General features: G+C 43.1%; 1 protein-coding gene across 1 annotated transcript in view; it reads left to right on the top strand.

Moving 5' to 3' along the window:
• Nucleotides 1–27,640, top strand: part of LOXHD1 (lipoxygenase homology PLAT domains 1) — a 197,862-nt gene that overhangs the window by 46,924 nt on the left and 123,298 nt on the right. Inside the window, exons 7-12 of the mRNA XM_052660502.1 lie at nt 9,895–10,018; nt 13,010–13,260; nt 22,465–22,600; nt 23,441–23,601; nt 24,608–24,694; nt 25,123–25,258. Of these exons, the coding sequence (XP_052516462.1) occupies nt 9,895–10,018; nt 13,010–13,260; nt 22,465–22,600; nt 23,441–23,601; nt 24,608–24,694; nt 25,123–25,258 (895 nt within the window). The remainder of the gene's footprint in view (nt 1–9,894; nt 10,019–13,009; nt 13,261–22,464; nt 22,601–23,440; nt 23,602–24,607; nt 24,695–25,122; nt 25,259–27,640) is intronic.

Below are 27,640 nucleotides of genomic sequence, written 5' to 3'. Positions count from 1 at the left end.
ACTTCAGACCTAGATTCCCTCTTTAGGTCCATCAGCCTCCACCCTTCTACCTAAGCCCCTGGCCAGCCATGCTGCTCTTCCCATAGCCTCCCAGGCCTTGCCTGTGCTATCTATCGCCTTCCCAGAAGGATGGCTTCTCTCATCTGCATCCATCCAGGGTCTTCCCTAAGGGCCCTGCAGGGCTCTGTCACTAAGCCTTCCCTGACTCTGGCCACCAGAACCTCTCCCTCCCAAGAGTGTCTATAACTCTGCTGGCTTATAGGATTCATTTCACCTTAATCATAAGCTACCTTGTGACTTATCTTGGGTCATTGCTTGTACCTCAAACTTCTGGATCTCAGGTCCTCAAAATTTCATCTACCCAGGACAAAGTTGAGTCAAGAAGAAAGCAAAAAGGCTTCTGAGAAGCTGAGATATATCTGGCTCAAAGTTCACAAGAAGAGCTTATGCCCCAGGTACTACCTTACCCTACCCTGATTTTGAAGGCAAGACTGCTCAGAATCTCACTCAGTCTAATGCTTGCTTATAATCCCTTCTAGCAAACTTGCTACCCATAATTTTAAACCTATACAGCAGAAAATTAGAGGTAAAAAGAGACACTGAAATTGGTGGGGTTATTGAGAACTGTAATGGAAAGTCAGAGAAGACAGAAAAAGTCAAAAGAATATTGAATGATCATGGAAGTCTGAGGTCATTTAGAAAATGGGCTACTAGCCTTTGTGTGTGTTTTCCTTAGTCATGAGGCTATCGACATCTCTCAGCTCATCCCAGAATGACAGGAAAAAATCGATGTGTAACATATTTTGAAAAATATTTTGAAAAGGTCTTACTGCTTAAAAACATAACACCCTTGGATTTAAAATAATCTGACTACTGAGAATGAGGCTGTCTGATAGTTGAGGTTTTGTTACTCCTTAATTTCGTATACCATGCTGTGGCAGTTAGGAACGTGCTTGACTGCAAAGATCAGAAATTGAGGTGCAATCAAGGGCGTATTTTTCTCATCTCACATGAAATCCAGATGTGGCCAACTCAGGGCTGGTGCAGCAGCTTCCTGAGACCTGCTGTCTCACTGAATCACCATCCTCAGCACAGTGGCTTTCATTCTCCAACTTGTCTCACGATCACATGTTGGCTGTTGAACCTCTAGGCATCTTATCTGTGTTCCAGGCAGGAGAAAATAGGAAGACCAAAGGGGAAGGACTTTTTCTTGTGGCATGCCTTGCCTTGTTTTGAGAGAAACATAACCCTCTTTAGAACCTCTGCCTGTGTCGTGGGGCCACCCTAGCTGTTCTGGAAATTGGGACTTCAAGTAGGTTTTCCAGCCGTTATGGCAGAAGTAGGCTAAGAAGGTGATTGGAAAGGATGTTGAGTAAGAATCCTTGAGTGTCTGCCATATGTATCTCTGTAACTAGCCTGAAAGTTCCTTGAGGGCACCTCCTCAGCTCTTGGCATGGGACAAGGTGCTGAATCAGCAAAGCAAGGAATGGCCAAGTTTTTTTGGAAAGAGAGGGCTTCCTGGCTGTAAGAGCAGCCAGCCTGATGCTGAATAGGGTTCCCAGAGGTTAAGTGGAGCTGCTGCTTGGATTGGAGAAGAAATGGGGCAGGAGTCCAGAACCTAGAGAGCCAATATCCAAGCAGAAGTGTGCCTCAGCACAGAGGAGGCAGTGTGCTTTATGACCTCAGCCAGAATGGGGCACAGAGAGACACCTTGAAGCCCAGTCGCTTCATCCTGGGAAAGAAGATTGTCAAAGTGAAAACGCAGGAGTAGCTGAGGGAGCTGCAAAGAGCACCTGAGGGCCTGAGGGTGACCTTGACATAGTAGTTGCAGCTGTACCTTGTGAGGTCAGGTTCCTTCTTGGTCACCTGGACCCTCACCCCGTGTGCTTTCTGAAGCTTTGTGAAGGAGGTGGTTCACACACTGAAACATGTCCTTTTGTCATCTTCGTGGCCAAAGGAAAGGAAAGTATGGCAAGGTGCGAGATATAGGGTAAGAACACTTTTCCTTTCAAATGCTGAAAATCTTGTTCCATTACCTTTTGAAATTTGACATGGAAGCTGCAAAGACTTTTGTTTCTTCCTGGACGGCCTCTTTTGAGGGTTTTTTGTTTCAGCTGTAGGATTCTTTCTTTTTATTTATAATTTAAAAGTCTTGCCAGATAATGTCTAGGAGTAAGGTCTTTGTTAGTTCATTCATCTTCCCTTACCCCCTCTCCCTTCCCCTTCCTTCCTTCCCTCCTTCCTTTGTTTTTAAAAGAAAAGGGAAGTCGCTCAGTTGTGTCCGACTCTTTGGGATCCCATGGACTGTAGCCTGCCAGGCTCCTCTGTCCATGGCATTTCCCAGGCAAGAATACTGGAGTGGGTTGCTATTTCCTTCTCCAGGGGATCTTCCTGACCCAGGGATCGGACTTGGGTCTCCCGCATTACAGGCAGACTCTTTATTGTCTGAGGCACCAGGGAATCTTGTTTTTAACTTCCCTGTAACACGATGAGACTTTTCTATGATGTCTAGGATATTTTTTATTTGTTTGTTTATAGCTCAGATAAGAGATCTAGTAAATATACCAAGAAATCAGAAAATATACTAGATTCTTGCTTGGATGGCTTTATTCTGATCTTTTCTTCAGGAAACAATTTTCCATTTACTGGATCTCCACTCTCTGTTTTCAAAAGCTCTCAGCTTCCCTTTTATTCTTTTCATCTCTATTTTCTTTCCACTCCATAAGAACTTGTCAAATTCCCTCCCACCTTATTATTGACTTGCTTTTTCATACCACCAGTTCCATTTCTTTCTCCTATAAATATGCATTTTAATTCTGAATGTTTCTTCAAATTATTTTTTCTTGTCACAAAAGTAATATATGTATTCATTGTAAAAAGTTTAGGAAATACAAATAAGCAAAAATAAAATAATCTGAACTGCCATAATTTTACCACCCAAAGGTAACTAGTGTTCATGTTTTCATATATATCCTCCAGGCATTTTTCTGTGAATTAATACACATATGTCATTTAAAATAATGGGGTCATAATAAGCACAATGTCTTACAAACTGCTTTGTCTTCATTTTCAAGTGTAATATACATATTTCCTCATGCTATTTAAATAGAATAATATTGATATTTCACAATACAGTTTTTAATGACTATAATACTTCACTACCCAGATATACCATGAAGTATTAAACCAATTCCTCTTTGTTGAACATTTCAATCTTTTTCCTCAAACTTATTGAGGAAATAAACTGTGCTATGACAGACATTCTCATAGCTTATCTGCATACATATTTATGATTACTTCTTACAATTAATTCCTAGGAGACACTTCAAGGTCATGCAGAATTGTAAGAACACTGATGAATTTGCTGCTATACAGTTTTGCTTTCCTTGATACGTTTCCTCATGTGATCTGGTTCTCTTTTCATATCATCTTACTGCCTTTTCGCTGCAGCCCCGCCTATCCTTAAAGATGTTCACTCTTATTTCATAAAGACTGTATTTTGTTGCATTCTATTAAGCAAATCAGTTTCTTGTGGGGCTTCCCTGGTGGCTCAGATGGTAATGAATCCGCCTGCAATGAGGGAGACCTGAGTTCAATCCCTAGCTTGGGAAGATCCCCTGGAGGAGGGCATGGCAACTCACTCCAGTATTCTTGCCCGGAGAATCCCCATGGACAGAGAAGGCTGGTAGGCTACAGTCCATGGGGTCGCAAAGAGTCAGACACAACTGAGTGATTAAGCACAGTTTCTTGCCTTCTTTTTCTATATCCTTTATCCTTTTGTTATACTTTATTCTTTTTCCGTATCCTTTATTCAGTCCTTTCCAGATTTCTGCTTTTCTTTTCATTCTTCAAAATGATTTTTCCTTCTTCCCTCTCTCCTTCCTTCCTTTGCTTCTTTTTCTCTTCTTTATGTTTGCTACTCAGACACTGTTTTAAACCAGAAGCCAAGCAGGTTACTTTCAGCATGAGATTGGTTATTCTCTTTGGGGCCAGCATTATGTGTAGGGGTGAGTTCAGGGCCTGGCAGGCAGGTCCCCAAGGGGAGTGTGCCTCCAAATATTCGCTGGCTTCTGAAGAACTCCTAACAGTCTGTTCCTTTAACTTAAGCCAAACCGAAACAATCCTTGGGAATAAGACATAAAAATAATTCTAGTATTTTGTAGGTCAGAGCACCTGGATTTACTAGGTATTTTCTTGAAGGAGGACTTCTGGTGAGGAAGGAAGAAGAGGATTTTAGGTCCCAGGCAGAGTGAGTGCAACCTGGAAACCAGAGGTGACCTCTCATCACTGTGACTACACAGTGCGTGGCCAGCCCTAGCCTCCCGCCTCCCCATGGAGACTGCCTGTCCATGCTGCCCTTCCTCACCTCACCTCCACGGAGACACCAGTTAAAGTGCTGTTAGATTGTCTGCATTTCCACATTCGACAGTTCTCCAGCAGGTGCCCCCCTTCCAGAAGTGGCCTGGTCGGTTGCCTTGGACACCACATGGCAGCTGCTCCTGTGGTATTTCCGTGCGGGGGCTTGGAAGGATAAATCTGACAGCCTTCACAGGTCGCCTCCCTCCTCTTCTTCATTAGTCAGTTGTCCATGTGTGTTCCTCAGCCCCCTGTTCTTCATTCCTTCCCCGAGGCTGGCATCTCCCTCCCACAGGCTTCGCACATGGCTTGGGTCCCCACGTCTGCTTAGTCCACCAGTTGTGACTAATTCAGATGATCAGTTCAGCTCAACCACCGGCTCCAAAGAACAAGAGTCACAAGATGGAACATCACACTGCCAGTGGGCCTTGCCTTTGGCCCATCTGCTTCAGGAGAGGATTTGCCTGAGATCCTATGGCTCTTTGGGGCAGGGATGGGACCTGTCCCCAATCCTCTGGACTTCAAGTCTGGCTTCTCTCCACTGTGCCATGCATTAGAAAACCCAGAATTGAGTAGGTCCCTTGCCACACGCCTTAGGGAGCAAGTTCAACCAGTACCACTGGCTCTGACAGGAAGTGGAGACAGAGACTCATGGAGCAGATTTCAGGGACCTCAAGAAACTTGACGTGGCCTTATGTCACCAATTTATACTTGACATTCAACAAACATTTACTGGGTGACTATCACATCGTAGGCCCTATGTTATGGATGACTGTTACAATGGACATGGTTCTGCCTCTAAAAGAGATAAGACAAGTTTCTGGATACTTACAGTAAGGTAGGTTATTTATTGTAAGGCAGGTTACTTACTGTAACCTTATATCCCAAAACTTTAGGTAAGGCCCAGCTTTCAGTGAATGAACATTCTGTCCTAAGGGTCCCACAACTGTTGATCAATCCAAATGTCCTGGTTTATAAATCAGAAAACAGAATCACCCCAACTTTAATACAAAGCTGGATGAGGCAAGTGTCTTTCATGAGGTACAAACAAATGTTGGAGTGAGCAGCACCTGACTGGGTGTCCAAGGAGGTTCCAGGGAGGGTCTGTTGGAGCTGGGCCATGAACACGGACAGGGCTTTGCCAGGTAGGGCAGGGAGGAGGAGGACAGATGAGGGGCAGCTGCAAGGTGGCACTGGAATACTGAATAACTCAGGGCCAGGGCACAGGGCTCAGAGAACTGAGGAAGCACGTCAGGGGGTAGCTGAGGGCAGGACCACCGCAGGCATGATCAGAAGAAGCCACTGAAGGTCTTTATTGAGTGAGGCAGCCTGGGGCGGTAATGAAGGAGTGGGTACGTGGACAGGCTCAGAAGAGAGGAGTGAAATGCAGAGGAAGGGGTGAGAGCACTGGGGGCGACGCCATTCACATGCTGTCGCCTGCAGTTACTCATGTTTGTGGCATGTTACATAGCAATCGGCACAATATTTCAGTGTGATGAATGAGGCCGAGAGCTCGGGGGACAGCAGGAGGCCACCAACCCCTCTTCCTTTGCTGAGCTTCAATTTCCCTCGTAGACCATTCCCTCTTTCTTCCATGAGCCCAGGTCTCCCTGACTAACCCCTGGAAGCTGAGATTTATTTCCAAGTGGGTTTGTAAGCTCCAAAGTCTTCACCTTTATTTTTTTCTCCTGTGTCAAAACCTACCTTGCCCTATGATCTAAGAATTAGAAATGTAAACCACAGTTCAATAGTGGTTCTTGGGGAGAGCTCTGGTGGCCCAGTGGCTAAGAATCTTGCCTTGTAATGGAGAGGATGCAGGTTTGATCCCTGTTTGGAACGAAGATCCCACATACCTTGGGGAAACTGACGCCTTGTGCTCCAAAGCCCCCACGCCACGACTAGAGAGTCCATGTGTGGACATGAAGATCTCAAGTGCTGCAGCTAAGATGCAGTGCAACCAAAGAGAAAAAATAGTGGTTCTTGGAATGCGGCATGGTTGCTTATGAGTCAAGTGAGGGCCACCTTGACTGGATAACAGACATGCATTTTCAAAGGGAAGATTGGAAACACGGGTAGGTCTGGCATCATTTTCTGCTCTATGACTGGTGCAGGGAGGGAGCGTTGTGGATCACCCAGCCTGTCTGCATCTCAGGCACCTTGGCATGTGGGCGGGAAGGAGAAGACCCTTCAGTTTACCTGGATTGCCCAGCATGTGGAGATTTTGTCTCTTCTGCCCGAAATGGGCCTTTTCTCCAACCAGGCTAAGTCAGGTTGGTGGAAGTTATTCCCCCGTCAAGGAGGGAGGGCTACTGTAGGTCATGAGTGACTCTCTACATCCATCTACAATGTGCTCTAAGACCAGCTCTAAGACTCTAAGACCAGCTCCATGTGCTCACACTGACACGTCTGACCCATGCAGGAGGAAATCAGGCCCCCAGGCCCTGGGTCGTGTAGGGGTGTCTGTGAACTGTCTGGAAAGATCCAGAAAGAAAGAAACCCTGCTTGTCAGCTTCATCTTTGGCTCCCCTTTTTTGTGGGTGGTTTATCCTCTTTGCTTCCTTTGTGGCTCAGATGGTAAAAAATCTGTCTGCAGTGCGGGAGACCCAGGTTTGAACCCCGGGTTGGAAAGATGCCCTGGAGAAGGGAATTGCAATCCATTCCAGTATTCTTGCCTAGAGAATTCCATGGACAGAAGAGCCTGATGGGCTACAGTCCATGGGATCACGAAGAGTCAGACACAACTGAGTGACTACGCTTGCAGGCTTTCATGTTTTTATCCTCTTTGCAGCTTCCCAGGTGGCGCTAGTGGTAAAGAACCTGCCCGCTAATGCAGGAGACGTAAGAGATGTGGGTTCAAACCCTGAGTTGGGAAGATCCCCTGGAGGAGGGCATGGCGACCCACCCCAGTATTCTTGCCTGGAGAATCCTATGGACAGAGGAGCCTGGAGGGTCACACAGAGTCAAACACGACTGAAGTGACTGAGCACTATCTTCTTCTGGATTTTCGTAATGGGTGGTCTCATTGTAACTGCTGTGTCCCTGTTCTTGCAAGACAGAGTGGGCCCCTTTCTCTAGCTGCGATCTCGCCTCCCAAGGCTCACGACCCCTCGTTTCCCACTAGCTTCTTGGAAGGTCAGCCCTGCCTGTAGCCTTGTCTGCAGGTGGAGAGTTTTCCTCCAGGAGGTGATGGTGCTTGTTTGCCATTAGGCTATTGCTTCTGTATCTCACACGCACTCCACGTGTATGCTTCCGTATCATTCATGGTGAGGTCGCTTCTGTCTCTCCAGGCTTATTTTACTGTTGTCTCTGCTAGAACAACAGCGGTCTGGAGGGAGCACCACCATTTCTTTCTGTTAGCAAAAACCACTCCTGAGCTGTCTTGAATTCTTAAAAGGAACGTTATGAAACCCAGGCACGTGTGGGCAATTCATGTACTGAAGTGGGAAAGCTGTTTGTCCTTCCCCAGAGAGGCCCTCGGTAATGTCCCTTGAGCAACCAGGATCATGGGTCCCAGGCCACAGGACGCTTATCAGTAGAGGCCAGAATGCCTTTGGGAGAACCATCAGCCCCGCCTAGGGACAGACTTCCTGCGGAAGTGCTGGCATCAGCTCCTTCTATATCTCACTTCTCTACTCCTTCCCACCACGCTCACCACTTGCTACCAGATATGTTCCAAAATGTTCTACCCTCCGGGAGCCAGCTTCCTCTAGCCTCATCCTGCAGACTAAATAATTGTCTACATTTTTCAATATATTGTGTTAGCCGAAACGTTCATGATCGAAAAACCTGAACAAACTTTTTGGTCAGCTCAATATATCTGGAAGTTTTCTAGAACTATCCATGGGCTTTCATCCTTTCTATGCCAGTGTTTAAGTCTTGGCCTTCCTTTGTGATTTCATATTTTGGAAAGTCTAATTTTTAGAGTCTTGGCCGTTACTCAAATACTCATTCATATGTTGTCTCTTTCCTTTGTGGCTCAGCTGTGCAGCTAGTTTTACCCTATACAGGTGTTCAATGGCAACACATTCTGTTTTTCAGATTAGCTAAGCTTATTAAGCCAGGAATTTCCATCAGACACCAGGTCAGGAGAAGGCCCTTTTTTGATGGCATCTCTGTGAACTGCGAGGGTGGCAGTCATTTGCTCTTGGAATCATGGCTGGCACTCCATTCTGTGAACATTTGAAGATAGAAATGGTCAATTGGTATATCTAGATTCATTAGTAGAATTGACAGCTTATCTGATAAACTAAGTCCTTTCTTTCTTCACCTTGCTTTTCCAACCTAGTAAAAGTCAGAGTGAAGCCAGTTAAGAGGCTTAGCCCAGATTCTTGGCTCCCTAATCTCCCCAACTCGAATCCTGGGAGATAAAAGCAAAAGCAGAGAAATGCACAGATAGATGAATTGATAGAGGCTAGACTTTCTTCAGTGGCAGAACCCGCTCTGGAAAGACCACAGTGGTCACTAAGCATTAACCTCTGGAAGTACAGATACTTGATAAAATCAGCAAGCTCTGAAGGGTGACTCTTACCAACCAAAATACAAGGGGCTGATTTATAAACCTGAGCTTGAATGCCACTTTACTTGGGGAGAGAAGGCTGGTCACTGGCTCAGGCCACTGCCGCCCCCTGGTGGGTAGTATCCTCAGGAGGCCCAGAAGTTTCCTTAATGAACACTGGGTTAGAACCAGGTGAGATGCCTTTAGGTAGGTCAAGACGTTCCCTGTTTCCACACTATAAGTACTTTGATCTTAGGAAGTGTGTTTTCCACTGAAAATCAGCCCTATTCTGTCAGGCAGCCCTGGGAACACTCACCCTGTCTGTCACCCTGCCTTCCCATTGTGATGGAAGACTCGACCTGGTTATTGACAATCACAGTTGACAATCACACTTACCTTAGAGTGAGTTTTCAGTTGGATGTTTCTGGGACATTTTGGGAGGGCCTCTCAGCATCTTGGTGAGCTTGAGAAGATACATTTATCTCAGCCTTGCTAACCTAGCTCACATGTGAGTCTCCCCAGGGGCTTCATAGATGCCCATATCCCCTACCGTCACTGTCCATGGCTGACATTTTCTGACCTGCTCACCAGATCCCAGGATTTGGTGTGCCAGAATCAGGGCTTCTAGCTCCTTTTGTGTGGACTCTCCTTCTCAGTAAGAAGGCCAGAATCCCAAGCTTCTGCAGGTGAGGAAGATGATCTTGGTGCTGTCTGCAAATCCAGGCTTGCAGTTCTGGTCCCTCAGTTTCATTGGGCACATCCTGCCAAGTTTCTTGCATTGCATTTTTAAATGGTCACCAGCAGAGGAGGGAACCAAAGCTCAGTAATTCAAGAAGGAGGTAACTCTCAGTCACGCCCGTGTGACTCTCAGTGCTTTGCAAGGTTTTCCTGACAACAGATGTGTCCTCGTGATGAGCTCCCCTTGGGCCACTAAGAAGACGAGAACATATTCTTAGAGTTCACTCAAGTGAGGGAAGAATGGATTCGGTCACCATGTGTGACTCCATGACACTTAATCTTCCTTCTCACTGTCTCTTTCCCAGATTGTCATTGAAGATATTGGGAACAAAAGAAAATATGATTTTCCTCTTAACCGCTGGCTGGCCTTGGATGAAGATGACGGCAAAATCCAGAGGGATATCTTAGTGGGTGGAGCTGAGACCACAGGTAGGACTGAAGAAAGGGGAGGTGCAAACTGGCTAATATTTCACTTTAGGGTGAAATAAGGGTCGGTGTTCTCATCTGTGGACCTAGAGGCTTTCAGTCCAGTGGGAAGCAGCCGTGTCTTCAGACAACATTCTTCCTGCCCCTGAAAGTGCTCTCCGCTCCTCTGGGCTGGTGTCTGGGCTCTGCTGACGCCAGAGATGGGGAAGCACCCCTGAGGAGATGCCGACTTCCTAGGGAGAAGAAGGTGTCCACAGGACAGAGCCAGGATGTGACCCTGTCCTTTTACGAGGATCTTGACTCACTCTTCCCTCCTCCTATGAGTGCCTCCTACAAGCCAGGCTCTCTCTAGGCACCCATGTCATCTCTAGTCTTCACAGCACCCCTACAGTATGGAACAGTTGTTGTTCCCATTTCACAACAGAGGAGACTGAGTCACAAGTTGAGAGACTTGTTCAAGGTCACACACCTGGTAAGTGACAGATCCAGGATTTGGTCTGCCTCCTAAATCTCTACCCTGTATGAGTTCCATGGACAGCTTGAAACTCCCAGCATGGAAGTTCAGAGGTGTTCCCGAAGATGGATGTTGGTGAATGCACACAGCTGAGAATGTGCCCTGGGGCAGGCCCTCCCACGGCTCCCGCTGCACCGAGGACGGGTCTAAGTTCTGGGGTACAGGACAAAAATTGCCCCATGGCTGGGCTCCAGCTGATGGTTTCAGCAGCATCGTTCAACACCTTCTCCCACTGCTCCTACACACGCTCCCTCTCCCCGCCCCATCTGCCCACCGTCCACTCTGTCCTGCATCTACAGCCACCCCTTTCTCATCCACACGCCTTCCCTCTCCCTCCCCCGAGCTGCCGGCCTTCCTCTTTCTCTGCCTTTCTCTTTGGGACATGCTTTCTCCTCAGCCTGTGGGGCCATTTCTCTTCCCTTTTCTCAAATTCCTGCTTCCAGTCACTTCCTCTGAACCCTACCCCTACCCCTTCTAGGTGGAGCCATTTCTCCCTTCTTTTTCTCCAGACATTTTGAGTAGAACTTGATGGCTGTTGTTTAGGAAGCCACCTGCTCCTCTGCTCTAGAGCTTTCCTGCTTTTCTCCTTTTTATAAAAATATACTTTTTAAATTTATTGGTTGTGCCTGGTCTTCACTGCTGCTCGGGGGCTGCCCTCCAGTTGTGGCACGAGGGCCTCTTACTGTGGTGGCTTCTCTCGCTGCAGAGCGTGGGTTCCACAGCTGCACAGCGGGCTTCAGCGGCTCCCCCGGCTCTAGAGGCTCAATAGCTGTGGCCCTCGGGTTTAGCTGCTCTGTGCCATGTGGGATCTTCTTGGACCAGGGGGCCAACCCCTGTCTCCTGCGTTGGCAGGCGGATTCTTTACTACTGAATCACCAGGGAAACCTCCAGTGTGTTTCTCGACCTTGGCGTTGCAGTGCCTTGGCCTTACCTGACCATTGTTGGGTGTGCTGTAAGTTTGTTACTAGAGTTTGCCAATCATTTGCTTAAAAACATACACTAAGGCTTCCTGGGCAGGTCAGTGGTAATGAATCTGCCTGCCAAAGCAGGGGACATGGGTTCGATTCCCGATCTGGGAAGACCCCACGTGCCACGGAGCAGCTAGGCCAGAGTGCCACAACTATCGCGTCCGTGCTCTAGAGCCCGGAAAGCACAGCTACTGAGGCCCACGTGGCCTAGAGCCTGTGCTGCGCAACAAGAGAAGCCATCGCAATGAGCAGCCTGTGGCTGCAGCTAAAGAGCAGCCCCCCGCCCAAGGCGACTAAAGAAAATCCCAGGAAGCACAACCAGGAGTGAAAGCAAATCAGTAAAAAAGCACTGTCTTCTATGCTTGAAATGGGCATGTGTAAAATACACTGCAATAAAGTTGTTAAAAAAACAGACACGAGAGCAGGTTTAATATGCCCCTTTTACTGTGTTACTATTACTTGCTTGCCGTGGTAGAGGAGGAGGAGAAATGACAGTCAGAAACTGGGTTTGCTGACAGCCTAGGCCGCGGCAGTCTGTCGAGAGTGAGAACCTCTCTGGCCACACGTTGCAAAGCTGGAGGCCCACTCTTTGAGGGCGGTAGCTATTCCTTTCTATCGTCACATTCTCCCAAGGCCTGTTATATAGTAAGCAGTCAGTAAATGTTTGTTGAGCAAGGGAAGGCGCAAATGTATGAATGAATAATGTGCTATCTCCCAGAGACGTTTTATTTCTCTGAGATGGGGGGATGAAGTTAGGATGAAAGGGAGGTGGAGGATTAACAAGGTTCAAAGTACCACTTAGCATCCTGGACAGAGTGAAAAAAAATGCAGGCCTGACCTTAACAGCATTTCCTGTAGTTTTCTGTCCGAATGCTTGTCTTTGGTGTTTTCCTTTACCCTGTCTCATCTCGGAGTTCAATCCCCCTTGATGACTCTTCTCCAGAACTCTGTCCTCACATTGCCTCCGACTGACCAAACCCAGATGGCCCAGCTCCCTCCCTCAGTCTCCTGACATCTCACCATGTCAGGCGGTCAAGAAGGCCATTGGCGCCCCCTACTAGAGTTACACTTTTAAGTTATGAGCAAAAGAGCAAGCTCCATGAGTCAGAGAGCCCCGAATATAAATCCCTATTAATCGAGTTGACTATTATAATTAAATGAGACATAATAGAGTTCATCCGGCAGCTATTAATAATATGCACATGGTAATTAGCATTCATAATAAGTACTATTCTGAGCCAACCCAAGCTCTTCCTTCTCTTTGTTGGTTTCCTGTAATCATGCCTGACAGCTTCCTGTAACCTGCAGGTTGTTCCTAAAGTCAGATGCCCTGGCACCCCAACTCTGAAAAAGATAAAAATGAAGTGGAGAGGGCACTGGGTGACATCCAGAGGAAGAGGATTTAGGGGCTGTAGGGGTGTATGGCAGAGGTATGGCTAGGTGCGGGAGAAGGTGGGTAGGACATCGTTACCAGCCTGCACTGACCCCTCTTCCTCTTTGTTTCCATACCAGCCATCTCATACATTGTCACTGTCTTCACTGGGGATGTCCGGGGGGCCGGGACCAAGTCCAAAATCTACCTGGTCATGTATGGGGCCAGAGGGAATAAGAACAGTGGGAAGATCTTCCTGGAGGGAGGAGTGTTTGACCGTGGCCGCACAGATATCTTCAATATTGAACTGGCTGTCCTCCTCAGCCCCCTGAGCCGGGTTTCCATAGGACACAGCAATGTGGGCGTCAACAGAGGCTGGTACTGTGAGAAGGTAAGGGAGGCCCTGGCCTGATTCAGACACTCCCTTCACTTTGCAGATTGTTGTTGTTTTGTTGTTTTAGTCGCCAAGTTGCGTCCGACTCTTTTGTGACCCCATGGAATGGAGCCCACAAGGCTCCCCTGTCCATGGGATTTCCCAGGCAAGAATACTGGAGTGGATGGCCATTTCTTTCTCCAAGGGATCTTCCTAATCCGGGGATTGAACCAGAGTCTCCTGAATTGGCAGGCAGCTTCTTTACTGCTGACCCTTAACACAGTAGGATGCACTTTACCACTGAGCCACCAGGGAAACCCCTCACTTGCGGCTACAAACTCTAACCTGAATCCTATTTCCTATTTCCTTTGGACGAGTTACAGAGCACATGGGAAATCCCTTTCACGGGGACGCTGGGATGGTAACATGCCCTTCTGCCTTGTCTAGCTGGTGGTCGGGAATGGGGGCTGCTCTGTACATGCAACCAGGGACCAGACACAGGGTAGGTGACCCAGGGGCGTTCTGGATGGTTATAGTCTGTCCTGACTCCTGATGCAGTGTTCCACTTTAGTTTTTAAATGGCTCCATCAACAAGTATTTTTAAATACATGATTTTAATTGTGGAATACTTATGCTTTAAAGAGTATACATAATAAAAGTAAGATATAGAGAATGATTTAATAGCTCAAATGTTAATTTTGCCTATCACTTAACTTAAAAGAATATTTCCAATGCTTCTGAAACTCCTCTGTCTTTCCCCGATCATATAATCCTCTCTCTCCCAAAGAACATATACTATTAAGAATTTTGCCTATGTGTATATTGTTGGTTACGGGCAGTTTTTGCTCAACATTATGCTTTAGAGATCATCTGAATTGATAGCAGAAGCTGTAGACCATTTCCCGTCTACTCCATTGCATGAATCGATTTCAATTTATTTGTCTGTTCTTCTATTGATGGACATTTTGGGGTTGTTTCTTGATTTTTGCTGCTATAAACAATACTTCCAGGAAATTGTTGTGTGTACATCTTTGTACAAATATGCAGGAGCTTCTCAGGATGGATGTTCTAGGCTGTAAGGTAAGTGAATCTTCAGTTCTGAAGCTTAATTGTTTCCAAAGAATTCTAGTTTGTTTTCCAAAGTAGTTGCATCGTTTTTTTTTTCTTTCAGCCATTTATATCATACATTTTGTTCCAGACGTCCTTGTCAACACTAGATATTGCCTGAATTTTAAATGTGCACCATTTTGGGTGTATAAATTGATCTTCTTGTGGTTTTAGTTTTTATTTTCATGATTACTGCGGAAGTTGAACATCTCTTCATTTCTTTACTGTCCATTCATATTTCTCTTTATGGAAAATGCCTATTCATGTCTTTTGCTGATTTTTCTGCCAAATAATCTATTGCTGGATTTATTTTTAGGAGTTCTTTATTAAATCCAGATAGTAAATCTTTATTGATAGTATTGTTGTGTTCAGTCACCAAGTCATGTCCAGCTCTCCGCGACCCCGTGAACTGCAGCACACCAGGCTTCCCTGTCCTTCACTATCTCCCTGAGCTTGCTCAAACTCATGTCCATTGAGTCAGTGATGCCATACAACCATCTTATCCTCTATTGCCTCCTTCTTCTCTTCCCCTCAGTTTTTCCCAGCATCAGTGTCTTTTCCAGTGAATCAACTCTTCGCATCAGGTGGCCAAATTACTGGAGCTTCAGCTTCAGCATCAGTCCTTCTAATGAATTTTCAGGCTTGATTTCCTTTAGGATTGACTGGTTTGATCTCCTTACTGTCCAATGGACCCTCAAGAGTCTTCTCCAGCACCACATTTTGACATCATCATTTCTTTGGTGCTCAGCTTTCTTTATGCTTCAACTCTCACATCTGTATATAACTACTGGGAAACCCACAGCTTTCACTGCATGGACTTTTGTTGGTAAATTGATGTCTCTGTTTTTTACTTCACTGTCTAGGTTTGTCATAGCTTTTCTTCCAAGAAGCAAATGTCTTTTAATTTCACGGCTGCAGTTGTCGTCTGCAGTGATTTTGGAGCACAAGCAAATAAAATCAGTCACTGTTTCCACTCTCTCACCTTCTATTTGCCATGAAGTGATGGGACTGTATGCCCTGATCTTCATTTTTTTTAATGTGAAATTAAGCCAGCTTTTTCACTCTTCTCTTTCACCGTCATCATGAGGCTCTTTAGTTCCTCTTTACTTTCTGCCTTTAGGGGGTGTCATCTGCATATCTAGGGTTTTGATATTTCTCCCAGCAATCTTGATTCCAGTTTGTGCTTCATCCAGTCTGACATTTCACATGATGTACTCTTCTTTTTTCCAGCTTTACTGTTCTTTTTATTTTTTTAATTTTTATTTTTACTTTATTTTACTTTACAATGCTGTATTGGTTTTGCCATACGTTGACATGAATCCACCACGGGTGTACATGTGTTCCCAATCCTGAACCCCCCTCGCACCTCCCACCCCATATCATCTCTCTAGATCATCCCCGTGCACCAGCCCCAAGCATCCTGTATCCTGTATCGAACATAGACTGGCGATTCATTTCTTACACGATATTATGCATGTTTCAATGCCATTCTCCCAAATCATCCCACCCTCTTCCTCTTCCTCAGAGTCCAAAAGTCCGTTCTATACATCTGTGTCTCTTTTGCTGTCTCACATACAGGGTTATCATTACCATCTTTCTAAATTCCATATATATGTGTTAGTATACTGTATTGGTGTTTTTCTTTCTGGCTTACTTCACTCTGTATAATCGGCTCCAGTTTCAACCATCTCATTAGAACTGATTCAAATGTATTCTTTTTAATGGCTGAGTAATACTCCATTGCGTATATGTACCACAGCTTTCTTATCCATTCATCTGCTGATGGACATCTAGGTTGTTTCCATGTCCTGGCTATTATAAACAGTGCTGCAATGAACACTGGGGTACACGTGTCTCTTTCAATTCTGGTTTCCTCGGTGTGTATGCCCAGCAGTGGGATTGCTGGGTCATAAGGCAGTTCTATTTGCAATTTTTTAAGGAATCTCCACACTGTTCTCCATAGTGGCTGTACTAGTTTGCATTCCCACCAACAGTGTAAGATGATGTACTCTTATAAGTTAAATAAGCAGGGTGACAATATACAGCTTTGACATACTCCTTTCCTAATTTGGAACCAGTCCATTGTTCCATGTCCAGTATTAACTGTTGCTTCTTGTCCTGAATACAGGTTTCTCAGGAGGCAGGTAAGGTGGTCTAGCATTGATAGTATTTTTGATATACATGTTCAAATATCTTTTTGTAGTTTGCCATGTTTTTTGAAGGAGAGGAGATTTAAATTAAAAGTAATCTGTCTTATCTTTTCCTTTATGATTAATGCATTTTGAAAAAAATTTTACTTCTCCTAAAGTTCTAAAGACATTTTCCTATATCTTCTTCTAAATTTTGTAGAGTTTGGTTTTCTTGTTTATATATTTGCATCTTTAATATATCAGGCATTGATATTTGTATGAGATAGGGATCCAACTTTATCTTTTTCTATATAGATATTTAAATGTCCCACCAACATTTATTGAAGGACTTTAAAAATCTGAGTAAAGTTAAGAATCACCTGGAATTATTTTTAAAAATAGAATCCTGGGCTCAAACCCAAACCTACTGAGTCAGAATTTCCAGGTAATCTGAGTATTTATACATGCTTTAGGTAATTCTTATCATTAAAGAAGTCTAGGAAGCACTGGTTAATTAAATAGTAATTCTTTCCCTGCTATTCTGAAAGAGCAACTGTCACATGTCAAATTCCCCAAGTATATGGTTTGTCTCTGAGCTCTCTAGGCTGTTCCATTTGTTGATTTAGTTTATTCCTGCACTAATGCATTACTCACTATTTTCACTTTACACCTTTACACTAAGTCCTGGTATCTGCTAGGGCCCACTTTAACCTTCTTCCTCAGGTATATATTGACCTATCCATAAGACTTTATCTTCCATAGAAATTTTAGAAATTTTTTGCCAAGTTCCATGAAGAACTGTTGAACAGAATGCAGCTGGGTCTGTAGACCTATTTGGAAGAACTGACATTGTTACTCTACTAACATTTCCTATTTATGAACATATAGTACCCCTTAAAATTTAGCTCTTTAATAATTCTCAGTGTAGTTTTATATTTTTCTTAGTAAAGGTCTTGCATGTCTTTGTAAATATATCCATAGAAACTTTTGCTGCTATTATAAATGGTATCTCTTTTAAAATTGTTCATTTTTTTGCTGGTGTAGACAGATATAGAAGTACTTTTGTATATTAAGTTTACATATAGTTATCCTGCTAAACTCTGTTATTAAGACTGGTCATTTATAGTTTTAGTATTAAGAGTTTTTATTCTGAATTGGTGTTAAACTTTATCTACTGCTTTTTCTGTACTTGATTAGATAGTCAAATGGTTTTTCTTTTTTATTTATTATGGTGAATTGCCAGTTCTTATGGTAGATCGACTCTGAACTTCTATAAGCCAAACTTGGTCATAATGAATTTTAATTTTTTCGTTCTGAAATTGATTATCCAACATTTTATAGAGAATATATTATGTATTAATGTCCATGAGTGACATTGGCCCTTGATTTTCCTTTCTCATGCAGTCCTTGTGAGGTTTGATCTTAGAATAAAATGAGAAGCATTTCTTCTCCTGAAAGAAGGTATAAAAAATGCAGTGATCTGGTCAAGATAGTGTGGGATTGTGTGTGCACATCTGCAAGAGAGAGAGAAGAATTATTGATTAAAAAAAAGAAAGTTGTGTTTTTGTTTTCTTAGTTATAAAATTGGGGCTTCCCCAGTGGCTTAGTGGTAAAAGAACCTGTCTGCAGCGCAGGAGATATGTGAGTCACAAGTTTGATCCTGAGTTGGGAAGATCCGCTTGAGGAGGAAATGGCAATCCACTCTAGTATTCTTGCTGGGAAAAATCTCGTGTACAGAGATGCCTGGAAGTTATAGAATTATTCAAGCTTTCCATTTTCTCTTCAATCTGAATGAGCTATATTTTTCTTGGAATGTATGTATTTGTAGACTTCAAATGTCCTGATATAAAGTCATATACAGTATTCTCTTACCTTTTAACCTCCACTGCATCTGTAATTATAATCTTGTTTTCATTCCTAACATCAGTTATTCAGATATCCTTGCTTTTTAAAAACATAATTCTCACAAAAGTTTATTTAGTCCTTTCATATAACCAACATTTTTCTTTGTTTATATTCTAATATATCTTTATTTTCTATTTTATTCTTAAATTGTACTCTTAGCTCTTTCAATTTTAGCCTTCTTCTTTTCTCATGGTATAAATGTTGATAGTATAATTTTCTCTCAAAGTAATGCTGTACCTGTACCCCACATGTTATACTTCTATTATCATTCAGTTTGATTTTATTGTTTCATTTTAAAATTCAACTTCATTGAGGTATAACTGGCATAAATAAAAATGCATTATTTTGAACTGTATTGCTCTTTGAGTTTTAATGAATTCATATACACTCATGTAACCATTACCAGATTAATATATGAAATGTTTCCATTACCCAACATGTTCCTTGTTCTCCCTCCGAGTCAATCTCCACAATTCCAAGCAACCACGGATCCCATTTCAGTCATTAAAGATTAGATTTGTCTATTCTAGCACTGTTTCAGGTATTAGTACTTCTTTTTTTTTATTGTTAAGTAGTATTCCATCGTAAGGGTATATAACATTTTATTTATTCATTCAACTATTTGTGTGTGTTTAGGTCATTTCCAGGTTTTTCTTTTTTCTATTATGAATAAAGTGCTATGAACATTCATGTCAAGTCTTTTTATGGGCATGTTTGTAATTTTGTTGGGTAAATACCTAAGAGTCGAATTTCTACATTCTATGGTAAATATACATTTAATTTACAAAAGTCTTTTTCAGACTATATTCAAAGGGGCTACGCAATTTTGTATGCCCACCAGCATTGTATGAAAATCCCAGTTGTTTTATAGCCTCACCATCACTTAGTAATGCCAATCTTTAGGCATTACTAAGGTAATACCAATCTTTAGGTATTCTTAAGGATATGAAATGGAATTTAATTTGGTTTTAATCTACATGCCTCTGATGACCACTTACATTGAACATTATTTTTTCATATGCTTATTGATCATTTGTATATCTTCCTTTCTTTTTACCTTTTTAAATTTTTTTATCTTTTTATTGTTGAACTGTGAGTTCTTTGTGTATTCTTTATACAAGTTCTGCGACAGAACTATCTATATCTATATATGAATATATAATATATAATTGTGATATATAATATGTATTTTAGATATGATATCCAACTCTTTGGGATCCCAAGGACTGTAGCCCACCAGGCTCCTGTGTCCATGAAATTCTCCAGGCAAGAATACTGGAGCGGGTCGCCATTCCCTTCTCCAGAGGATCTTCTCGACCCAGGGATCAAACCTGGGTCTCTCTCATTGCAGGCAGATTTTTTATTATCTGAGCCACCAGGGAAGCCCACAATATACATTGTATATAAACAATCTCCTAGTGTGTGGGTTGCCTTCTCATTTTCTTTTTTTAAATTTATATTTTAATTGAAGCCAAATTGCTTTATAATATGTTGGTTTCTGCCATACAATAACACTAATCAGTCATAATTATATATGTGTGTGTTCAGTTGCTCAGTTGTGTCCAACTCTTTGCAACCCTATGGACTATAACCTGCCAGGTTCCTCTGTCCATGAGATTCTCCAAGCAAGAATCCTGGAGAGGGTTGCCATGCTCTCCTCCAGGGCATCTTCCCAATCCATGGATCAAACCCACATCTCCTGCACTGTAGGTGTATTCTTTACCACTGAGCCACCATATACCCCCTCTCTTTGGAGCCTCCTTCCCTTCCCCCATTCCCACCCCTCTAGGTCAGGCTGGGCTCCCTGTATTTTACAGCAACTTCCCACTAGCTGTCTATTTTACACATGGTAGTATATACATGTTGACGCTACTTTCTCAACTCAACCCACCCGCTCCTCCTGATGCATCCACAAGCCCATTCTCTACATCTGTGTCTTCATTCCTTCTCTGCAAATAGGTTCACCAGTCCCATTTTTTTCCTAGATTCCATATATATGAGTTAATATACGATACTTATTTTTCTCTTTCTGACTTACTTTACTCTGTATGAGAGGCTCAAGGTCCATCCAACTCACCACAACTGACTCAAATTCATTCTTTTTTATGGCTGAGTAACATTTCATTGTATATATGTACCACAACTTTTTTATCCATTCATCCATTGATGGACATCTAGGTTACTTCCATGCCCTGGTTTTTGTAAATAGTACTGTAGTGAACATTTGGGTACATGTGTCTTTTTTGTATAATGATTTTCTCATGGAATATGCCCAGTAGTGGGGTTGCTAGGTCATATGGTAGATTTATTCCTAGTTTTTTAAGGACTCTCCATACTGTTCTCCATAATTTGCCTTTTCATTTTCTTAATGTTTTTGAAGAGCAGAAGATTTTAATATTGATGAAAGGCAATTTATCAATTTTTCTTCTATGATTTGTGCTTTTTTGGTTCTTATTTTTCATTCTATTTGAAATTCTTTCATTACCCATTATTTATTTTGAAATGTAATTTTTATGTTCCAAATACATTTTGCTTTTTATATTTTTGTTATTTATTTCAATATTGTTTTAATCAGGAAACATTAATGATGCTATTTAAATTTTTTTGTGATTTACTTTACAATGCACTTCAACCTATGCACATATTTCCAAGAGCTGAACTTAAGATTTTGATTTTATTTATAAATTCAGTTTGCTGCTTTTGTTATTTGAATCTTCTGTCTCCTTAATAGCATTTTGTCTGTTTGATTTATTAACTGCTAAGACAGATGTGTTGAAATTTCCAATGTCAATGGTAGATATTTAAATTTCTTACTATAGAACTAACAATTTTTGCTGTATATGGTTTGAAGCTACATTATGAACTATAGAGTTATTTTAACCCTCTGGTGAATTGAATCTATACCACAATCCAATCTGATACTATCTTTTTCATAAATTTAGTCCATTTGTATTTATTATAATAACTGACATGTCTGTTCTGCTTTTACCTTTCTTCCCTTTTTTTTATAAATTGATTGGTTTCCTTGACAGTGATTTGGAAATTATACACTATTTCTGGTTCTTTAGTGGTTATTATTGAAATTTTACTGTGAAAAGACCTAAATTTAATCACCATTTCTGTTTCCCTCTTAGACAATTCAAGAATCTCAGAAATTTCTAATGATAATAATCCTGCATTTAGGTTGTACACTATTTTTGCCTATTTGAAATGATTTTTAAATCCACACATTCTACGTTGTTTTGTAGAGTCATTATTTGTTCAGATTTGCCAGTGTGTTTGCTTGCCAATTCTTCTTGTGTTGAAGACCTCTTTCTTGGCATCAGTTTTCTTCTTCCTGCTAAACTTCCTTTAGAAGTTCCTTTGGTTAAATAAGGTCTATCAGTGGTAAACTCTGTTTTAGTTCATCTGAAAATTATTTTATTTCATTTTCATTCCTGAAAGAAGTTTTGGGATACAGAACTCTAGACTGAATTCTAATTCCCTTAGCCCCCAATACCATCTGGCTTCTGTTAGTCCAGTTGCCATCTATCTTTTTTCTCTTGATGTTCCTAAGATCCCTGCCTTTGGCATTCTGATGCTTTTCTTCAAAGCATCTAGGTGTGTCTGGGTTAGATAGACTGCCGTGTTCTAAACCTATGATTTCAGAGTGTGAGTAGAGATGGACAAGGTGTAGGAGAGAAGGCTGAATAAGGATCAAGCCCTGAAGAAGGTAGTTAGTTTTGTATTAAATTATAGAGATTAATTATCTTTTATGTGATTGACTTTTTCCGCAAGACAAAGTAGGGTATTAATTTAGTATTCTAGTTGTTTGGTTCAGACTGAGATTTGAGGATGCACATAGCAAGTATGGTGTTCAAAAAGAGTGTGTGTATAGAGAAAAATGTTTGATATTTGCACTAGTAAATTGGAGTATGTATGATACCTTCTTGGGAAGATTTCCTAGAGGAGGTATTTCTTGATCCAAAATTCAACGAGATAGGCTATATGACCCTAAAGGTGGGGCTAAGGAGGCTGTTGAGCATTGCAAGGAAGTCCCAATCAGGGGACTCGCTGCAGAAGATGTCATCTTCTCCCCCAGGTGGTGATTCTGTGCCCCTTCACTGGCATCCAGCAGACCTTCCCTTGCAGCAACTGGCTGGATGAGAAGAAGGCGGATGGACTGACCGAGAGGCAGCTCTATGAGGTGGTGTCTCTCAGGAAGAAGAGACTGAAAAGTAGGTGGAGGGGCCTGGAGCCAATGAAGGCCAGGGTGGCAGACCACTGGGTCCTCGTGCTTCACAGTTTTCCTCTGGAAGGGAAAGGGTCCCCCAGGGAGCTCAGTTCTCCAAGGCACAGGCCACACAGAGTTATATTCATGGCACCAGGGTTGATACTGCAGCAGCCCCAAATTGATACGCTGCTGTGATGGGCTAGCTGTTGACCTGAATGGTCGAACAGAGTGCACTCTGAATGTACTGGTCACATCTGGGTGGCGTCTATTCTTGCCCCTACTTAAAACTTACTAACAGACTCTCACCAGGAGACACAGACATAAGGAAGAGACTTTTGGACTCAGCGGGAGAAGGCAAGGGTGGGATGATTTGAGAGAATAACGTTGAAACATATACATTGTCATATGTAAAATAGATGACCAGCGTGAGTTCAATACTCAAAGCAGGGCACCCAAAGCCAGTGCTCTGGAACAAGCTAGAGGGACAGGGTGAGGAAGGACATGGGAAGGGGGCTCAGGTGAGGGGGACACATGTATACCCATGGCTGATGCATGTTGAGGCATGGCAAAAGCCATCACAGTATTGTAAGGCTTTAATCTTCCAATTAAAATATTAATTAATTTTAAAGAAATGAACATTAAGGCACACACTTTCAAATAGCAAGGAATCCTTCATTCCCCAAATTTGGTACTGGCGATTATATAATGGGAGAGTGGGACACGACTGCACACAACCTGCATTTCAGTCTTGATCACCTTTGATGTGCTCATTTTCCCCACTGGAAGCATGAAAAAATCTTTTCACTTTTTGAAGTTTATGGTGCAACTGGACCTATCTCTGCAGAATTCCCATGGTCCCTGTGGGTCTGGACAACCGACTTGAAGAAAGCTGGTTCCAACTCTCCTATCTTCATCCAGATTTATGGGCAGAAGGGACGGACAGATGAGATCCTTCTGAATCCCAACAACAAGTGGTTCAAACCCGGCATAATTGAGAAATTTAGGGTAGGAAGTGTGATGGGGCGGGATGGAGGAAGGAGGAAGGGGTGTAAGATGCATGTGTCATGGGATTCTGGCTTTTGAAGCCAGGTTTGGATCAAGTTTGAAGACAAAAAAGTAAAACAGAGTCCCCAGGCCCCTGCAGGAGTGCCACATTTAATCTACAGGCAATGCATTGGGGTGCAGTTTAGATCTGGCCCTTTATCTGAATCAAACAGTTCCAAACAAAGCACGAGAGAAGAAGCAAGTATGGAATGGCTTTGGGCATCCAGGAGCCTGGCGACTTGGGGAATCAGTGTAGAACAAGGACCCTGAGCACAGTTAGTGTCAAACAGCCCAACCTGGACTGAATTAGAGTAAGGAGCCAATTTAAGGAAAAGTATACATTTTAGAACATTAAAAAATAAGTTCAGCTTTAACTTTTCGATAATGTATATAAGTAGAGCAGGGCTTGTTTTGCCAACGGAAGTGCTGCTCTGACCTTTAGGTAAGAATAATTTTGTAATTTGCGGCTTTCTTTTCAGAGCACCCTGTTGGAGCTTCTATTATACCTTCAGTTCGTTGCTCGTTATGTATTTGTCTTCTCAGCTAGATTTTGAGCCCCTGGGGGAGGGCATGACCACTGTATTGATCTTTCTGTCTGTTTCAGTGCCCAGCAGAGTCCTGGGGGTGTGGGCCTGTGTTAATTTGCAGGGCTGCCATATAGATTTTGTAACTGAAAGCTTATCATTTGGAAGATTTCCTTTAGTCAGGATCCTACTGTGGGTCAGTTATTTTTGTGCAGTTTCACCAGCCCAGGCTGAACCCTAGATCTACAGCTGTCTCGCCCTCGTGTGCCATTGGTTAAAGGAGCACAAGAAGAGAGAGTATTTGAGGGTGGTTTGAAGTAAACCCTTCCTTGATGCTGAAAAAACAACTCAAAGCAGGTGACCTCCTGGCAGGGGCTCAGCTATGAGGATAAATACATTTCACTTGATTCTGTCCATGCAAACCTTGTTATTTCTCACCATAGATTGAGCTCCCAGACCTTGGCAGGTTTTATAAGATTCGGGTATGGCATGATAAAAGGAGTCCTGGTTCTGGATGGCATTTAGAAAAGGTGAGATGACCATCTTGGGGTTGGAAGGTGATTGGGAAAGAAACCAACATGGTTTCTTTCTAATGACCTTGTCTTGTTAGTTTGCCTTTATCTGTTGGGAGTGTGGATGGGGAAGGGTTACAGTGAGACCTAAAATTGGACACATGACGCATGGAATTCCTGATGAGGACAGGACTTCCAAAGTAGGCTAAAAAGATGCTTAGGTTTCAAGAGACTTGCCTTGTGTCCCAGTCACCTGGCTGCCAGACAACTGTGGGTCTCTGGGGGACCAGAGGGATACATATTAATCTGGTACTCCATCTTCCACAAGAGTCCTCTCTGGGGGGATGGCCTCGTCCTCCTTGAGATGAACTAACAGAACAGGAACCTCAAGGCATGGATAAATATCTCTAGTACACCCACTTGCTCATCCCAGGACTTCATTCCAGATGACCCTAATGAACACTCTGACCAAGGACAAGTATAACTTCAACTGCAATCGCTGGCTGGATGCCAATGAGGATGACAATGAGATTGTTAGGGAAATGACTGCTGAAGGCCCAACAGTACGGAGGATAATGGGCAGTAAGTACTGACGGGCTCTGATCCTGGGGGAGGTAGTGGAATGAGGGGTGTGTGTGCCAATAGGAGTCTGACTCATGAGCTGTAGTCTTGTCCGCTGTGCAGAATCAGACTCCCTCTGAATGAGGAATGAGTTTATAAGATCCTATACTCAAGATAGGCTTGTAGGAACCATCTCCAAGGCATGATGCTAAAGCTCTATGATGATGGGTATGGGTGAGAAGGGGGAGATTTCTGGGTCTTCAGGTTGGCTGTGAGACAACGAGAAGAATCCACACTGAACAATATTTCTCCAGACACTCCCTGAAATTAAAGGAAGCATCCTCTTCAAATTATTCATGAGATGCTCTTCAAAAAAGGAAGGCTGGATCTGGGTTCTTACAGCCATACTCGACTGCTCCCTTGTGAATCCTCTATTTCTATTTGAGGCTAGTAGGAGAGAGCTGAGCTTTTAATCTGAAGTCATCCACAGTCAAAGAGGTAAGCGAGACCATTTTGCCTGTAGGTTGTACCACCAGAGTGCTGGCAAACACATGGCATATATCCTATCCTTTTCCCTTGGCAGAGATTACTGGGCAATCACATCATTCTTTCCCATTGAGTCTGAAGTGAGCTTTATGGCCCTCAATATGGCACTGCAAGCAAATATTAGCAATTGATCAGAATTAGTACTTAAGATAATTAAGTGCAAAATTACTTTGAAAAATTGAAGAAAGTTAAGACTATATAGAAAACAACATCACCCATCATTCCTGAAGTCCTTCTAAGTATTTGGATAATGTCACTTCTCAGGCATTTGCACATCCAGTAGAAGGTCTGTCTCTCTCTCTATATATATGTAAAGAGGGATCACCCTGTTCGTTCAATTAGGCAATGCTTGCAATTAGTACTATTTTATGATTCTTCAATTTTAATTAAAATATATGACTATGGAATATTTGTGTTCAAAGGTCCTTAGAATAGCTTGATGCAGATAAGGAAACCGAGGAAGTTCTCACCCTGATTATACAATTAGAGACAGAGTGGGACCTAGAACAAGATCTCTGACCTTGTCAGTGACCATACTCGGCCTTTTCACATTCAGTAGTATTTTCTTGGGCAGCAAGGCAATCATCTCCCTGAAAATATGATAAATAACATGATCCCTGCTCAGCCTCCAATTAGGACTTTATATAAAATGTAGCCCAAGGCAGAAATATACCTACTGTTACCTGGTCTGCCCTCTTTATGTGCCAGAATTGAGCCTGTAGATACGAACAATTGAGGAGAAGGGCTTGAGATCTGTTTTCTAAATCCGTCCAACCAGTCCTCATAAGATTAGCTCCTCACTCCATATTTCTGAAGTTACCTGGTGCTGTCATTCCTGAGACTTTTTGCAAGGTTGCTTCGTGAATTTCACACCTGACTGCTCTAATCAATTCTCTCCGTCTGTTAAGTCATGGGACCTCAAACTTCAGCATTATCACCTAGAGGGCTTCTTGAAACACAGATTGCTGTGCCCCACCCATGGGTTTTCTAATTCAGTGGGTCTGGGGTGGGGAGCTCAGGAATTTGTTTATCCAACGAATTGCTAGGGGTCCCGGTGAGGACCCACTGTGCTCAGGCATTAGTAACTTTTCTAGCTGTGCCCCAGCTTCTGAAATTTGGTTGCTGCTGTCCATATTCATCCCTCTCCCCAGGCTTTATTGGTGACAATTTTATGTTTGGTTAAATTTTTAAAATACCGGTATACTGTCATTCTAGTGAGATTTTTTTTCAGAGAGAAAGCTGCCACTTTTACTTAAATGCCCAGGCTGTTCTTTTACCTCCGTCTCTTCCTTACCTTGACTAAAGCATGACTCCCCTTCTCCCAAAACCCAGTTTTCTGTCCTCACAGCTGTGGGGCTAGCAAGAGGAGGCATTCTCCTGACTCTCTCTGCACTTTCAGCCTCAAAGCTCACACCGCCCATAGCGGGGGGCCTCTGTTCCAGCTCACGTGCATCTCGTTTGCACTGTGTCCCCTGGTCATTCTCTAAATCCCCCACTTCTACTATTCATTGTTCTAGAATAGCGAATTAGTCTGCTTGGGCTGCTGTAACAAAATACCATAGACTGGGGTTTTAAAACAATGGAAATTTATTTACTCATAGCTCTGGAAGCTGAAGTTCAAGATCAAGGTGTTGGCAGGTTGGCTTTCTCCTGAGACCTCTCTCCTTGCCTTGTAAATGACCATCTTCTCAAATGATTTTCTCTGTTTGTGCTCCTATCTGTGTCCTCCTGCTGCTGCTGCTGCTAAGTTGCTTCAGTCGTGTCCGACTCTATGTGACCCCAGAGACGGCAGCCCACCAGGCTCCCCCGTCCCTGGGATTCTCCAGGCAAGAACACTGGAGTGGGTTGCCATTGCCT

Source organism: Budorcas taxicolor, chromosome 22, assembly GCF_023091745.1.
Source record: "Budorcas taxicolor isolate Tak-1 chromosome 22, Takin1.1, whole genome shotgun sequence".
NCBI classification, from domain to species: domain Eukaryota; kingdom Metazoa; phylum Chordata; class Mammalia; order Artiodactyla; family Bovidae; genus Budorcas; species Budorcas taxicolor.
Note: the sequence above shows the minus strand (reverse complement) of the source record. Positions and strands in the feature narration are given on the sequence as shown.